Here is a 13,695-nt window from a genome sequence, read left to right as displayed (position 1 = left end):
CTTGGGTGCCTTGAGATTTGCAAGTCTGGTCATCTGGGAAACTGGATCCTCAGTGGCTGTGGCAGAAGAGAGTGATGGCCCAAGTGGCTACATGAAGGCTGTGACCAGAAGAGGGGCTGTGAGTAACACCCTGCCTCCTGTCCTCTGGGGTGAGGCTAGGCTGAGGGACTGTTGCCTGGAAAGCCAGCATGGCTGCAATTCAGATGCCACGGAAACAATAGGAGCTAATTATTTCCTCTGATTCTGCTTGACTACAATGCTAATTGTACTCATTAGTAGCTCCAGTCTTTTCCACTTTTCCTCAGGGAATTGCACAATTGCCTTTCATTTTAAATAGAGCCTTTGCATCAGGCCCAGGAGGGGAGGATGTGGGCAGAGATGGGGGGGGTGACATCTCCTGGCCTATGTGGTCTTCTCTAGTCCCCCAGGAGAAGGTGTTTCTTGAGCCAATTTGATCATGACTGCAGAACTCGCAGTCCATGTCTGGGACAATTACTGGCCTTGGGGACCAGGAGACTTTCAGCCTCTTGACTCCAATTGCAAATTCCTTGTGTTGTTATTGAAGCCTAGACTGAAAGCAGCCACAGCTGGCAGAGAGAACTGTTTAAAATATTGAGTCTTCCAAGGGGTTTGTTTTCTGCATTGAAAATGTCAGTCCTGGGCTGTCTCTAGAAACATCCAGCACACTGATGGTGATGACTAACTGTTCCCTGTGGTCAGGCAGTTTGTGCCTGCTGGCACCTGGCTGGGCAGGGAGCGGGGCAGTTCCCTGGCCTGTGGTGGCATCCCTTTGTGTTTCTTGAGACCCTGTGGTTCTATTCCTTCCCAACTGTCACCACCTCTCAAACAAATGTGGTTTTGTTTGTTTTTTTTTTTTTTTTTTGCAGCCAGTTTGTTTTCCCTGTTGTGATCAGGTAATACCATGTCTGCTACTTAAAATTCCTTTTAAATACAATTCTCCCCTGCTGCTCTCTGGTATTTGTTAGGGCGGATTTAGTTGTAATTACATTTTGGCAATCTAAGCAAAAATAGCCTTTCGAAGCAAGGCTGAAATACTAGCTGCAGGCTCCTTTTAGACACAGAGCATTTAGCTTCTTGCAGATGACATCACTTAGGGCTTTAGTCCCGTTGTTGTGCCCAGCTGCGCATCGTGTCCACCTCTGCTATTTCATGCACTCACCCACTTCTTGCCTCTGATGCCCTGCATCTAAGCTAGTGATGAGCACAGGCATGCCATTAAATATGAAAATGCTGCCGTCCTGCTGTGTTTGCCCTTAAATATGCTTTGTAAGTGAGCTGTGGAAGAGCCCTTCCCTAGGGCATTGTTCCTCTCCTCCTGTGGCTGTCGTGGTTGAGGTTTGGAGGAACTCAGCACTGGTTCCGCTGGCTCAGCCTTGAAGGGATTGAGGTGGCTGGGGTGTGGAATTTGTCCTCTTTAAAGCTACTTTCCCTGAGATCAGAAGAAAAGCAGTGTTCAATCAGTGCCAAGCATAAGGTTTGGTGCTTCCTATGGCTTGGAGAGGGATTTTTTTGAGCAGGGCTTTTTGGTGTGTCATCTACTGTCTCCAGCTGATAAGAGTGCTGAAAAGATAGCCATGGAGTTGTTTGGGAGGGGGGGAAGGAACCTCTGTCATGGTCTAGAAAGAAGTTTCAGATCCTCTTCATTCAGGAAGCAAGCCTGGAGCCATGGGAGCCCCAAATCTGTGGTGAGGCATGACCTTCCCTGTTCTCATCCTGAAGACCTTCTTCATCCTTAAACATGTTCAGATCCCTTTGGGGAAGGCAGCAGGGCTTTGAACTTTTTCAACCCATGGAGTCTAGCCCCAGGGGATGCTCACAGACCCTGGGTGTCTCCAGCTGGTCAAGTGAGGGCTGATGGCTGAGCTGGACTTCGCTGTGGGGCTCAGGTAGTGGTGTTTCTGAGCTGGAGCTAAGGAGGAAATCTTCCCAGCTGACAGACAGAAAAGAGTCCCTGGTTTTGGAGGGGAGCAGCTGCGGAATGTTTGGAGGGGGTTGTTGCCCCTTCTTAGCACTTCTTGATGGGACATAGCCACATGGAGCTGATGCTGGGCTGGGGAGCTTTTCGTTTCTCACTGCACTTCTCCAGCACCCTCCCTGCTCTGGACAGGGTGACGTGCCAGTTGTTCTTCCACTCGTTCCTGCAAGATACAACTGCTGCCCAAGGCCTGGGGCATCCTGGCTACTGCTTTTGTTTTTGTCCTTGTCTCTATTGCGATGATAAACTCCAAGGACCTTTGCAGGCTAGATGGATGGCAGTGCTTGGGAATGGTGAAGAACATGATCTTAGTCATGTGCTCTCCTAGCGGGCTAGAAGAGCTCATCCCTTTCTGGTTGTGCCTTATGGATGTGCTGGGGACTGAGCTCACCTGGAAGAAGCATCAGCTCTGCAGAGTGTAGAAAAGTCACCCTATTCAGAGCCACCTTGCCCTGGAGACTGGCAGCAAGGTGAGAGAAAAACAGACTGGAGTTCATTAATTCTGCACCTTCTTGAGGGAGAGCTGAGGGGCTGGAGACATGCCTGGTGCTGTGGTTTGGGCAGCTCCTGGCTTTTGCAGGGTTGGGAACACTTGGCTAGGGCAGCCTGTCCCTTCAGCCGCTGAGGGTCTGGGGAGGGGACATTACTGTGGGGTGACAGTGGAGGAACAGTAGTGCTGTGCAGTGCCATCACTCACCAGCAAGAAAACTGCAGCTAGGAGGAATACCGTGCCCCGGAACCTGGTCACTTCACCCAGATGATGGTCACAAGGTTTCCCCCATGGGAAGTGACCCAGGCAGGGGACCAGGAGGCAGGACTCGGCCTTTGCCAGGTCATGGCGTTCTTGCTGAACTCCTCAGTGCTCCTTAGCACCCTGAGGTGTCAGCCTGGAGCAGGAGATCTGCCTGGTCTCAGTGCTGTGTGCGTCTTCACAGATGCCTAGGGATGGAGCAGGAAAAGCCACCTTGCAGAGAGCATGGGCAGGCTGGCACAGCTGGAAGGTGGCTTCTGGCTATGACCAGGCTGTAGGCATCCAAGGTGATGTCTCAGCTGCTGGGTGTTTGCCTTCCTCCTCCATCTATGCCCACAGTGCCGTGACCCCCTGGCAGGCAGTAACCATCTGGGGTTCTCCCAGCAGCAGCTCAAGCAGCCCATGCTGGGACAAGGAGCCTGATGGAGACAGCAGGTCCTGCAGCCAGGCGCAGGTGGCTTGAGCTGGACTGTCAGAGGAGCAGACGCTACCCGACACTGTTCCTGGGCTGACCTCCTGCATGTCCCCCGCCAGCAGAGACAAAGCCATGGTGGCCCCAGAGGTCAGTGAGGGGCACAGGGGGATGTAGCAGTGCTGGGATGGGGGGAAGGGGCCACGCTTGACAGAGATGATCCTGTGGGACAGGAGGGCTGATGGGGGAGGGAGTCATGAAGTTATACTTGGAGCAAGATGGGTGTAAAGGGGCACCTGTCCCTTGGGGGGGTTAGTTGCTTGGTGGCCCAGGGTCCTCCCACCCCAAGCTGTTCTTCATGTATCAGGGAGAGCAATCCAGCTGTCCCCAACAGTCATGACTAAGGTATAAATGGAGGGAGGAATTCCTTGCCTCCAACCCCATCTCCACTGCTTTCCTGGGATGGGAGCTATATCCATGATTCCTGCCCTGTTGCAGCCACCATTGTAATGGTGAGGGATGCCAGAAGCCACATTTGCCCTGGGAATTTGCAGTGGGGTAACATGTCTGTTGCTGCCAATGCTATTGCATGGCCCATCAGATGCTCCACTCAGCTCCAGTTCCCCCTTGTCTCACCTCTCAGCATCCTTGTGGAGTGCTGGGACAGGGCTATGTGGCTTAGAGGTGTTTAGGGCTGTCACAGCCCTCAGTGGAGGGGGCACACCCAGCATGTCTGAGTGGTAACCCCATCAGTGGGCATGCAGAAAGGATGCCACAGAGGCCCATCAGACTGGCGCTGGTTTTACTTCCATGTTCAGCATGGCCAACCTTGCACTCCCTCCTTCCCCATTATCCCCCACTGCTGGGAGATGGCAGAGCCCCACCACCCCCAGTCTTCCTCCAGTGCTGTGCTCAGCACCAGGAGCTGCTGTTTTCCCCTCAGGGATCTCAGCTGTGCAGGCTGGTTCAGGGGCACCCAGCCCTTTGCACTGGTAGTTATGGCAGCAGGAGGGTTGGTGGGTGTCCTGGGCATCACTGGGGCAGATAGAGCTTAGGGTCCCCAGGGAAGGGTAGGGCAGGCGCCTGGTTGAAGCGAGCCACGATGAAGATGCCAAAAGTGCCACACACGAAGAGGGAAGCCATGATGAAGAAGCAGACACGGTCGATCACTTGTCCCACCAGCATCCACTCTTCGCTCTCCTGCCAACAGCACACAGAGAGAAATGAGGGCTGTCCCCACTGCTCCAAATATGGATCCTGCACCACCCTGGCCACAACTCACGCTGCCAAGGTGGTTCTGCTCCCGTGTGGCGTTGGCAATGTAGTTGCAGGCATCCACACAGGCACGGATCTCGGGCCCTGCTTCTTCCAAACTCTGGCAAAAGTCCTGGGCACTGCCACTCTCCAGGCTACGTCCTACAGGAAGCAGAACCAGCACAGTGGACACTGGTTGAGCACCTAGCTGCATGACACATCGCACAGCCTCACAAGGAGGTGCCAATCCCCAAGGGGGCACTCACCGATCTTCTCCAGTACAGTTTTCATCAGCCCATCCCTTTCCTTCTGCTTCTCAAAAAGCAACTCCGTCCGGGCTTTCCAGAGCATGTACTCATCAGCTTTCACCATGAGCCCCAGGGAGCTGCGTCTCCGGACAGCTTGTGGTGGCCCTGGTGTCTCCTCTGGCATTTGCATGCCCAGGTAGCGGGGCAGGAAGCGAAGGAAAACCTGGGCACAGCATTACCCATGGGGATCTGATACCACCAGCTCTCGGGGCACCCAGTGGGCGTAATAAGGTCCCCTTGAATCCCCATGCTCTTGTGCTACCAGGATGCTAGATGTGTTGGCACCTGTTGTTCCTTAATCCTTGGTAGTGACTTGGAAGAGGTTGGTGGCACAGTGTGGTCACTTGGGGACATTTGGGGATCCCTCTTTGTGCCAGGGCTTGCACTCAGATTAAGGCAGGCCTGTCACCCCTACTCTGTGAGAGGCAATGCCTTGGCCCTTAAATACCCACCCCATTCTTCACATAGAAGGGAGGTACCTGGCGCACTCTCTGGGACATGGAGTGAGTGTTGGGTGTTCTCAGTGAGACGTTGAGGACAATGACAGCATTCACCACAATCACCACTGTCACCACCATGAGGAAGGTCAGGTACCTTGGGAGGGAACACAGGAACTCATATGGGGCTGCTGAGCCACCAACTATGGGCATGCAAGGTCCCTCTTGGTGCCCTCCTGAGCTGGAAACTGGGACCAGCAGTGGGACACAGGCATGTGGCACAGATGTGGCTAGGGCTGGCACCTCTGTCCCCGTGCATCACTTACTTCCCAATGAGAGGCACAGCCTGCGAGGTCTCAGGTACCTTCTGTGCAATGAGGAAGAGGAAGACAGTCTGGGCCAGGAGGACGTTGATGGAGACAGTGCATTTCTGCCCACCCGCTGCCAAGGAAGGGGAAGGCAGAAGTTGGCATGTGGCAGTGCTGTGGACTTTGCCCTCCTTTGGCAAAAAGCCCCCACCCCAAAGCTGCACTGGCCAAGTCCTGGCATGAGGCTTTAACTGTGGGTACCTGGAAATTCACACACCCTCCAGATTAAAACAGGAGTCGGTGAGAGATGGCACTGGTGGTCTCCATGCACAGAGGAGACAATGAACCCTTCCTCACCTGTCACTGCCTCTCTTGTACACCCCTATCCCCCCTGTGGGCATAACAGCAGTGCTTACCTTTGGCAGGCAGAAAGTAGACCAGCACGGCCATGGAGGAGATGAGAACACAGGGCACGATGATGTTGATGATGTAGAAGAGCGGCTTGCGCTGGATGATGAGGTAGAAGATGACCTGCTGGTACTGGGGATCATCTGGGGTGAAGTGCTCTGAATTGATGATCTTCCGAGCAGGGCGGTGCTTGATGGCCCATTCACCATTCTCTGATGTGTGGTGGTGCCAGGTGAGTCCCACAACCCCAGTGAGGGCACCAGGGCTGCCAGCCCCCTGGCCCAGGGAGGCAGGGTAACGGGAGGGCTGGTGGTTGGCATGGACCCCACAGGACACAGTGGGGGGAAAGGTGCTATAGCTGCTGGAGAGGGAGATGAGCACCACAGAGTGCTCACACTGTGTGCACACAGTTCCAGGGTGCTGGGGCAAAATACCCCTTTAAAGCTATTGAAGGGGACACATATGGGACACGGTGATCCTCTTGGGGGCACCCAGGATATTTTGTGAGTGTCTGGGATCCCCTCATCTCCCTGTCCCCAAAGCACCACGGGGAGAAGCCAAGCGTGACGCTGGGTGATGGCTGTTTTCCCTTGCTGTCTGCAGGAGCAATAGATTTTTCCCAATCAAGATCGCAGCTCAGGCCGGTAATGAAAAAATAAATCTCTCTGCCTGAAAAGCATTTTGTTCCTTCAATATGCAATTAAAATGTGATGGAAAACGTCATCGTTTGGCTGTGACAGCCACATTCCCCGTATCAATCAAACTCCCAGAAGCGGTGCTCTACAGGAGTGGCTGCCAGGCAGTGAGAGCCCTGAGCTGGGGGGGTTAGAAAAACAAATCTCTCCCACACTTCCACTAATAACTTAAGTGCCCATGTAATGGTGGGAGCTGCTAATAGCCCTGCAGCTTTGCTTTTGACAGCCACCAGCACAGCACCAGGCCTGTTTGATACCCCCAAGTTGGGATGTTCTTGTGCAATGAGGGTGTTACCTGTGAAAGCCTCAGGGTCGATGACGATCCACTCCACAGTCTGACCTTCCTCCACTGTCAGCAGCAGGTTGATTTCATTGGCACTGTATGTCTGGGACCTGGGGAGAGGCAGGGGGTCTCATGCTAGCATGCAGTAGGCTGGATGGGCAAAGGGTGCCAGTGTGGCACTGGGTCACACTGGCCACTCCCAGCTCTGTTTGGAGGTGCTTGGCTTGGCCAAGGTACATCCTGCCACCAATGGGTTGCCAGGGCACAGGTAGGTGGCACTTTTCTGCCTGGGGCATCATCACTCCAGGTCAAAGGTGGACATCCCATGCCAATATCTTGTGTCCCAGGAGGACCTGCCATGGTGCCCTCATGTGCCCAGGTGATACTCACTGGAAGACCATAGTGCAGTTCTGCCAGTCAAAGGGGAAATAGGTCACATGAATGGAGCAGACACTACGGTAGATTGCAGGGGGCAACCAGTAGACACTGCCATCAGGGCTCACTAGCACGTTGGCATAGAGGGTGATCTCAAATGTCCCGTCGATGCTGGGGATGAAAGGGTGGGCTCAGCCCCAAACCATGTCATCCCCTGTGTAAGGATACATCCCTGTTGGCCCACCACCTACTTGTTCTCCAAGACTATGTCAGGCAGCCAGACCATAGTGGAGGGCACCCGCAGCAGCTGGATATTGTCATACTTCTCAGGGTCCCACCGCAGACGATAATCGGACCATTGCTAGGGGAAGGAAAGCAAAGCTGGGGGTGTGGGGTGGTAATTGTGCTCTCTCAGGGGAGTTTGTGAGCTCCTTGTCCCATGCTGTTCCCAAAATGGGCTCATCTGGGGACACCCACAAAAGGGAGTGCAGGTTATGGTTCCAGCCCTCCATGAGGTACCACCCTGAGATGCAAATTATTCCTGAGAGGGTCCTGCCTGAAGATGAAGGTTCTCACCATCTCAATCCAGACATTGGTGGTGAGTGTCTCCTCACGTTCATTCTGGCAAGGAAAGAAGAGGGGAAATGGCTTTCGCACCCATCCCACCTCTGCCCCCTGCCTCACATGTGAAGGCAAATCCCATCCTGCTGCAGGGACGGGAGGGAGTCTCTCACCAGGGAGATGAGGTTGGTGAGGGTGAGCTTGAGAGTGACATCAATGATCTCTTCCCCACTGAGGGCTGGACGCAGGTTCTGGTTGTAGTTCTTCATGAGGTCCTGGAGCAGCTTCTCCTCCTGGTTCTTGCAGGACACGCCTGAGGAGGGCATGTGCTATGGGGCACTCCAGCATGGGGACAGCGAGGCCACTGATGCCCCGAAGATGTGCTGGGGGTGGGGCAGCACTGAGCGTGCATGAGGAAGGGGTGCCCACACCCCATGTGTGCCTGACGGTGAGTGTCAACGTCCCAGCTTTCAGGGCGGTGTGCTTATTCCCCCCACAACCCCCACCCCAAGGACCTCTTCAGTGCAGGACACGGGGACAAGAGGCTGCCAGCATGGGGACGTCCTGGTGGGACAGTGCACTGTGCTGCACACCCATGGGTGACAAACCCCTGAGGGACAAGGCAGGGGGTTGACCAGGTGCCCCTTCCCCTCCCCTCCCCCCTCCCCTGGCTTCCCCAGAGCAGACCCCCTTACCTGCCAGGGCACAGAGGGTTAGGAGGAGGCCATGGCAGCGCATGGCAGTGGTTCAAGGCTGACTCCTCTCAGCCACCCACACGGCAGTGTGCTGGGTCCGCCGCTCTGTGGGACAGGACAGCTGTCCCCAGTCACCGTCAGCTGTTCCCAACAGCCACAGGGGCTGGGGAGGGACGGGTGACCACCCACACCCCCTCCCCCCCCTAGTGGGGTGATGCTGATTTGCTCCTCTGGTATTTTGTGTCAGGGCACTAGAACTGGATCTGGGGGCAAAATGAACTCCATGCCTCAGTTTCCCCGTGTCCACTACAAAAGGGATGCATCCCCCTGCTGTGGAAACCAGGTGACCATGAATTATAGAAAAGGGGCATGCCCCCACTATGAGTCCCCCCAAGCAGTGCTCTGTTCCTCCATGGTGTTGGCTGCCCATGGGAAGTAGGGTGGGGAAGGGGCAAGCAAGTCCGACCATGTCACCCTGGGGAGTGATGTCTGCCTGGGGGGTCCAAATCCTCCCAGAGCCTGTATGTGGGGGTGGGGGTGCAGGGATGAGGGGGTTCTGTGTGCATGTGTGTGTGAGATTCCTGGCTCAGTGAAGAGTATGTGACAGCTGTCCCCAGCCACTGCCGGTGTGGGGATGTCAGCTGTGTCCCCTGAAATTGGAGCCCTGGTGTCCCACTGTTGTTGTCCCACTGGAGAAGGTGACACCTCAGCCCCCAGCCAGGCACTGTGAGATGGGATATGTGGAGGGGCACACACTCATGGGTCTGGCTGCTGGGGTCATGGGGATGAGGGAGGGGTGACCTGGGCACTGATGGCTGGTTCCACCTCATCCCCTCTGGCAAACACACCTTCCAGCCACAGCTGAGGACCACCGTGCTCAGAATAACTGGGGCACCCATCCTCTTAGTGGACACCGCCCTCCAAGGCACATGCACAGTGCTCAGGTTCAACACCCTGCCTAGGGGACACATACTGAAAGCAGCCACCAGCTCTGCGCCCATGGTGTGAAGCACCCAGTTTTATTTTTCCAAGGCAAGGTAGGTAGGCAAGGCACATGGGAAATCCCTGTGACCCCCCCTAGATGTAGCGCTTGTTCTCCTCCCGGTAGTCATAGGGATCTCCAGCAAAGGGCAGTGGTGGTGGGTGGTTATAGATGCCCATGAGGAAGATCCAGAGGGTGCCCACCACCAGTGTGGGAGTGGTGATAAAGAGGCAGAGACGGTCCAGGATCTGGGCCACACGGTTCCAGTTGTCCTTCTCCTAGGGAGGGAGCCAGGAGTCAAACAGTGGAGGTCATAGAGAGCCACCCTGGACTCTCAAACCACCTGCCCCCCTCCATGCCCAAGATCCCACCTCATTGTAGTTGTTTTTTTCCCGCATGTGCTTGACAACAAAGTTGGCATCATCAATAACAGGTTTTATGTGTTCATAGAGCTGCTCTTCTCCAGTGTCCATGGGCACCAAACCTGGCAATGAGGGGGGTGGTGAGATGGGCTCCAGAGGGCTGCCCTCCCTCCCAGAGACCCTGCTATACCACCCTTTCCCGTATACCCAAGGAGGGCCCAAGGCTCACGGGCAGGGGTGGTGCGGCTGGCCAGCCCATGCCGCTCTGACTGCTTCTCAAACATGAGCTCGCTGCGGGACTTGACACTGAAGTACTCCTCTGCCTTGGCGATGTAACCGGCTGAGCTGCAGCGCCGGATGCACGGGGCACCTGCTGTGCTCTCGGCTGGCTGAGACATGCCCAGCAGGTGAGGCAGGCTCTCCAGGAAGACCTGGGGAGTTGGAGGTGGTATCAGGTCCCTCTGTCATCCCCTTGGTGCAAAAATACCTTGTTCCCACCTTCTGCCCCCAACTCGGGTGTGCAGGCCCTTGGGCTGACATAGATGGGACAGCCCGGTGCCAAGGCTGTGCTGTCTCATGCCCTCTGTGGGACTATGATGCCAGCCCTGCACCCAGCGGGTCATCCACCCCAGACCAGCACTCTGCTTACCTCTCTGACCCAGTCAGACATGATGTGCGTGCTGGGAGTGCGAAAGTGGAAGTTGAGGACCACAACGCAAATTATCACCACAGCCGTCACCAGTGACATGATGAAAATCAGGTACCTGAGTGGGGCACAGACTTGGGGCTCACACTACCACAGGGGCTAGGCCCAGGCAGATCTGCATTCTGATACCTTGGGACCCCATGATGTCCTCACTGTACCCAGGACTCACTTGCCAATGAGGGGAATGGCATGAGAGGTGGCAGGCAGGCGCTGGGAGATGAGCAGAAGGAAGACAGACTGGGCCAGGAGCACTGAGATCACCAAGGTCATCTTTTCACCACCTGGAGAGAAGGTAAGCTCAGGGCAACCCCCGCCACAGGTCCCCCTCTCAGTGTCCCATAGAGGGTTTTCCATTGTGGGTGTACCCCAGGGTTTCTCATGGGGTATCCTGCGCCCGAGTGTGCCCCTGCCATGGTGCCTGGCTGGGGTAATAGTGTCCCACATGGGAGTGTCTCAGTACTGGGATGTCCCTGTGCTGGGCATTGGGGTGTCCTTGTGTCCAAGGACCTGGAATAGGTGTGGAACATGGAGGTGCCCTGTGGGGTGACCCCAGTTCCCAGTGCAAATACTGCAGAGCTCACTCACTGTCAGCAGGCAGGTAGAAGACAAGGATGACCATGAAGGCGATGAGGATGCAGGGTGTGACAATGTTGATGATATAGAAGAGAGGCTTGCGCTTGATGATGAGGTAGAAGGTGATGTCCTGGTGCTCACTGCCCTCAGGAGGGTTGTCAGGGTAGATGTTCTTGCGGGCTGGGCGGTGGATAATTTCCCATTCTCCATTCTCTGTTGGGTCACACGGGATGATATGTGGCACAGGTGACCTGTGTCATGCCCATCCTCACCAGGCCCACCAGCAGTCCCCCTGTCCTGGGTCTGGCCAGCTCTGGTGGGATGGGTGCCAGGGTGTCAAAGCTCCAGGTTCTCAGATGTCTCCATGGCAGGGTGCCCCTGAGCCCTGTACAGGGTGTCCCCACTGCCACAGGAAATGGCAGAGAGCTAAAGTGTTACCTGTAAAGCCTTCAGGGTCAATGATGATCCACTCCACTGGATAATCTTTGCCCACTTCTGGGTCATTATCTGTCTTCAAGTGCATGCTGATCTCCAAGGCACTGTATGCCAGAGAGCTGGCCCAAGGACAGGGATGACAGGCAGTGAGGGGCTGTGCTGCCATTTGTTACCCACCCCCACCCTCCCCCAACCTCCAGCATGATGGACTCAGGTCACCAAGTCACCTGCAAACAACCATCTTGCTGCGCCCTAACAGCAAGGGAAGGTGCTGGCAGCAGTGAGCACCACAGGGTCCTGAAATGCCCACCCTGCTGCCCGTGCCTGCTTAGCCCCAGCCAGACCCCCACCACCTGAATTTGAGGGTGCAGTTCTGCCAGTCAAAGGGGAAGAAGTCGACATTGATGGGACAGGAGCTGCGGAAGATGGCAGGTGGCAGCCAGTAGACATAGCCTGTGTTGTAGATGAGGACGTTGCAGTAGTAGGCAATCTCAAAGAGTCCATCGTTGCTGTGCCAGAAGAAAGGTAAGTTGGGCTGGAAAGGGGCAGGGGGATCCCTGGGCATGCACTGGGGACACCTCAGGGGGAAGGGTGGGAGAGGAAACTGAGGCACAGCTCACTTGTTCTCCAGGACTATCTCAGGCAGCCACAGCATGTCAGGTGGCAGGCGGAGCACCTCAATGTCCCCAAACTCAGACTTGTTCCACTGCAGGCGGTAATCAGTCCAGCCCTGAAAGGGAGGAACCCTGAATCACCCCCTCACCACACAGGATCACTCCATTGTCCATGCCTCAAGGCACAGCTGATACCATGATGCCTGTCCCTACTCACATGCTCAAGCCATACATTGCTGGTGAGTGTCTCATCCACCTCTTTCTGCAACGAGAGCATGGGGCAATGAGATGCCAAGGACATGCCCAGCAGCACTCCCCTCTAGTCCCAGACCCCCAGTTCTCATCAGCCAGACTCCCCCAAGCTCACCAGTGAGATGAGGTTGGAGAGCGTTAGGGCCAAGTAGACATCCACGACCTCATCATTAGAGATGACGGGGCGCACCTCCTTGTCATAGCCCTTCTCCTCAAAGAGGTAGTGGATGAGCCGCTCCTCCTGGTTCATGCAGAGCCCGCCTGGGGGCGTGGGGTCAGGAAAATCAGGAGTGGGCACGCCACAGGGATGGTTGGTGAGGGCAAGGTGGTGTAAGGACAAAAGGGACAGAAGGAGTCCAAGGAACTGCATGTCTGTGCTGCACAGGGACATTGAACCCTGCCAGTGCAACCCCCTGCCCCAAGCCCATTGAGGGGCCCCAGAAACCCCCAGCAATGGGGCAACCCCCTTCCCAAGTCCCCAGGGCCCCACTCACCTGACAGCAGCAGCACCCCGAGCAGTGCCAGCCTCCCCGGCAGGTCCTCCATGTGGTGCCTGTGGTGCCCCTGTGCAGTGCCAGGCCCTGGCCACCTCCCTGCCTGGCCTGGCCAAGCGGATGTCCGGCTGCTGGATGGAGCAGGAGATGGATGGTGCCAGGTGCTGAGGGGGAAGGGTGTCGGCACCAGATACCTTCTCCCACCCCTCTCTTCCAGCACCCCCGTGCCTGGGGAAGAGATGGACAGGCACAGCTGCCCTTCCCAGCCCTAGGAGTGTCAGCTCATCACTCTGTGCCTTAGCACCCCAGCATGGGCATTGCTGGGCACTGGGAGGAGCAGTCCCTTCTCTACTTCTCAGCAGCCCCAGGAATGCTGCTTGGAAGTGGCTCCCCACAAGTAGGAAGTGTTGGTGCCCACTGATGCTCAAGAGCAGGAGTGGCACCACCCCAGTGCTTGCTGCTGGCCCAGGGCATGCACAACCCCTGCAGGAGAGGTTTCATGAGGGTCCCCAATGGAGTGGCATGCGGGGGGGGGCACTGGTGTGGTGCTAAGGGTGCTGCAGTGGGCAAGAGGCGTGACTGACTCCTGATGGGGGGAGCCTGGGGAGTCTGTGCCAGGGGCAGGAACTGAGGCTGAGGGCATCACTTTGGGGTACAGGGGGCTGTGAACTTGGCAGTGTGCTGAGTTAATGGTTGGACTTGATGATCTTAAAGGTCTTTTCCAACTGAAGTGATTTTATGATTCCATGATAAGGAGATGTCATATTACCCATGGAAAGTCCCCCCCACCAGCA

The 13,695-nt window shown here is 56.0% G+C and overlaps 2 protein-coding genes across 2 annotated transcripts; both read right to left on the bottom strand.

The window, feature by feature from the left end:
* Positions 1-3,944: 3,944 nt before the first annotated feature.
* Positions 3,945-8,636, bottom strand: CHRNG (cholinergic receptor nicotinic gamma subunit). The gene is made up of 12 exons (XM_071752451.1): positions 8,484-8,636; positions 7,962-8,101; positions 7,804-7,848; positions 7,479-7,588; positions 7,243-7,398; positions 6,865-6,962; positions 5,883-6,086; positions 5,485-5,599; positions 5,201-5,315; positions 4,680-4,884; positions 4,442-4,575; positions 3,945-4,359 (listed from the first exon to the last, which is right to left on the bottom strand). Exons 1-12 carry the CDS (start codon positions 8,524-8,526, stop codon positions 4,192-4,194), a joined length of 1,533 nt encoding a protein of 510 aa, XP_071608552.1. The 5' UTR covers positions 8,527-8,636; the 3' UTR covers positions 3,945-4,191.
* Positions 8,637-9,473: 837 nt separating this feature from the next.
* CHRND (cholinergic receptor nicotinic delta subunit) lies at positions 9,474-13,062 on the bottom strand. Its single transcript, XM_071752450.1, has 12 exons — positions 12,902-13,062; positions 12,523-12,668; positions 12,373-12,417; positions 12,162-12,271; positions 11,895-12,050; positions 11,545-11,660; positions 11,119-11,319; positions 10,703-10,814; positions 10,477-10,591; positions 10,057-10,258; positions 9,837-9,949; positions 9,474-9,743 (listed from the first exon to the last, which is right to left on the bottom strand). The coding sequence occupies exons 1-12, from the start codon at positions 12,951-12,953 to the stop codon at positions 9,561-9,563; spliced, it is 1,551 nt and encodes a 516-aa protein (XP_071608551.1). The 5' UTR covers positions 12,954-13,062; the 3' UTR covers positions 9,474-9,560.
* Between the last annotated feature and the right edge of the window lie 633 nt (positions 13,063-13,695).

The sequence above is a fragment of the Heliangelus exortis genome, chromosome 9 (genome assembly GCF_036169615.1).
Source record: "Heliangelus exortis chromosome 9, bHelExo1.hap1, whole genome shotgun sequence".
NCBI lineage: Eukaryota > Metazoa > Chordata > Aves > Apodiformes > Trochilidae > Heliangelus > Heliangelus exortis.
This window is presented reverse-complemented; position numbering and strand designations above follow the sequence as displayed.

Excerpts from the sequence above, each read along its gene's own strand:
- CHRND (XM_071752450.1), bottom strand. The coding sequence starts at position 12,953 with ATGGAGGACCTGCCGGGGAGGCTGGCACTGCTCGGGGTGCTGCTGCTG. Across the intron at positions 12,669-12,901 it reads CGGGGTGCTGCTGCTGTCAG|GCGGGCTCTGCATGAACCAG; the intron begins GTGAGTGGGGCC and ends CCACGCCCCCAG. Across the intron at positions 11,661-11,894 it reads AACTGCACCCTCAAATTCAG|CTCTCTGGCATACAGTGCCT; the intron begins GTGGTGGGGGTC and ends TCCTTGGGCCAG.
- CHRNG (XM_071752451.1), bottom strand. The coding sequence starts at position 8,526 with ATGCGCTGCCATGGCCTCCTCCTAACCCTCTGTGCCCTGGCAG. Across the intron at positions 6,087-6,864 it reads CGACCCTGAGGCTTTCACAG|AGAATGGTGAATGGGCCATC; the intron begins GTAACACCCTCA and ends ACCACACATCAG. Across the intron at positions 4,576-4,679 it reads AACTGTACTGGAGAAGATCG|GACGTAGCCTGGAGAGTGGC; the intron begins GTGAGTGCCCCC and ends TGCTTCCTGTAG.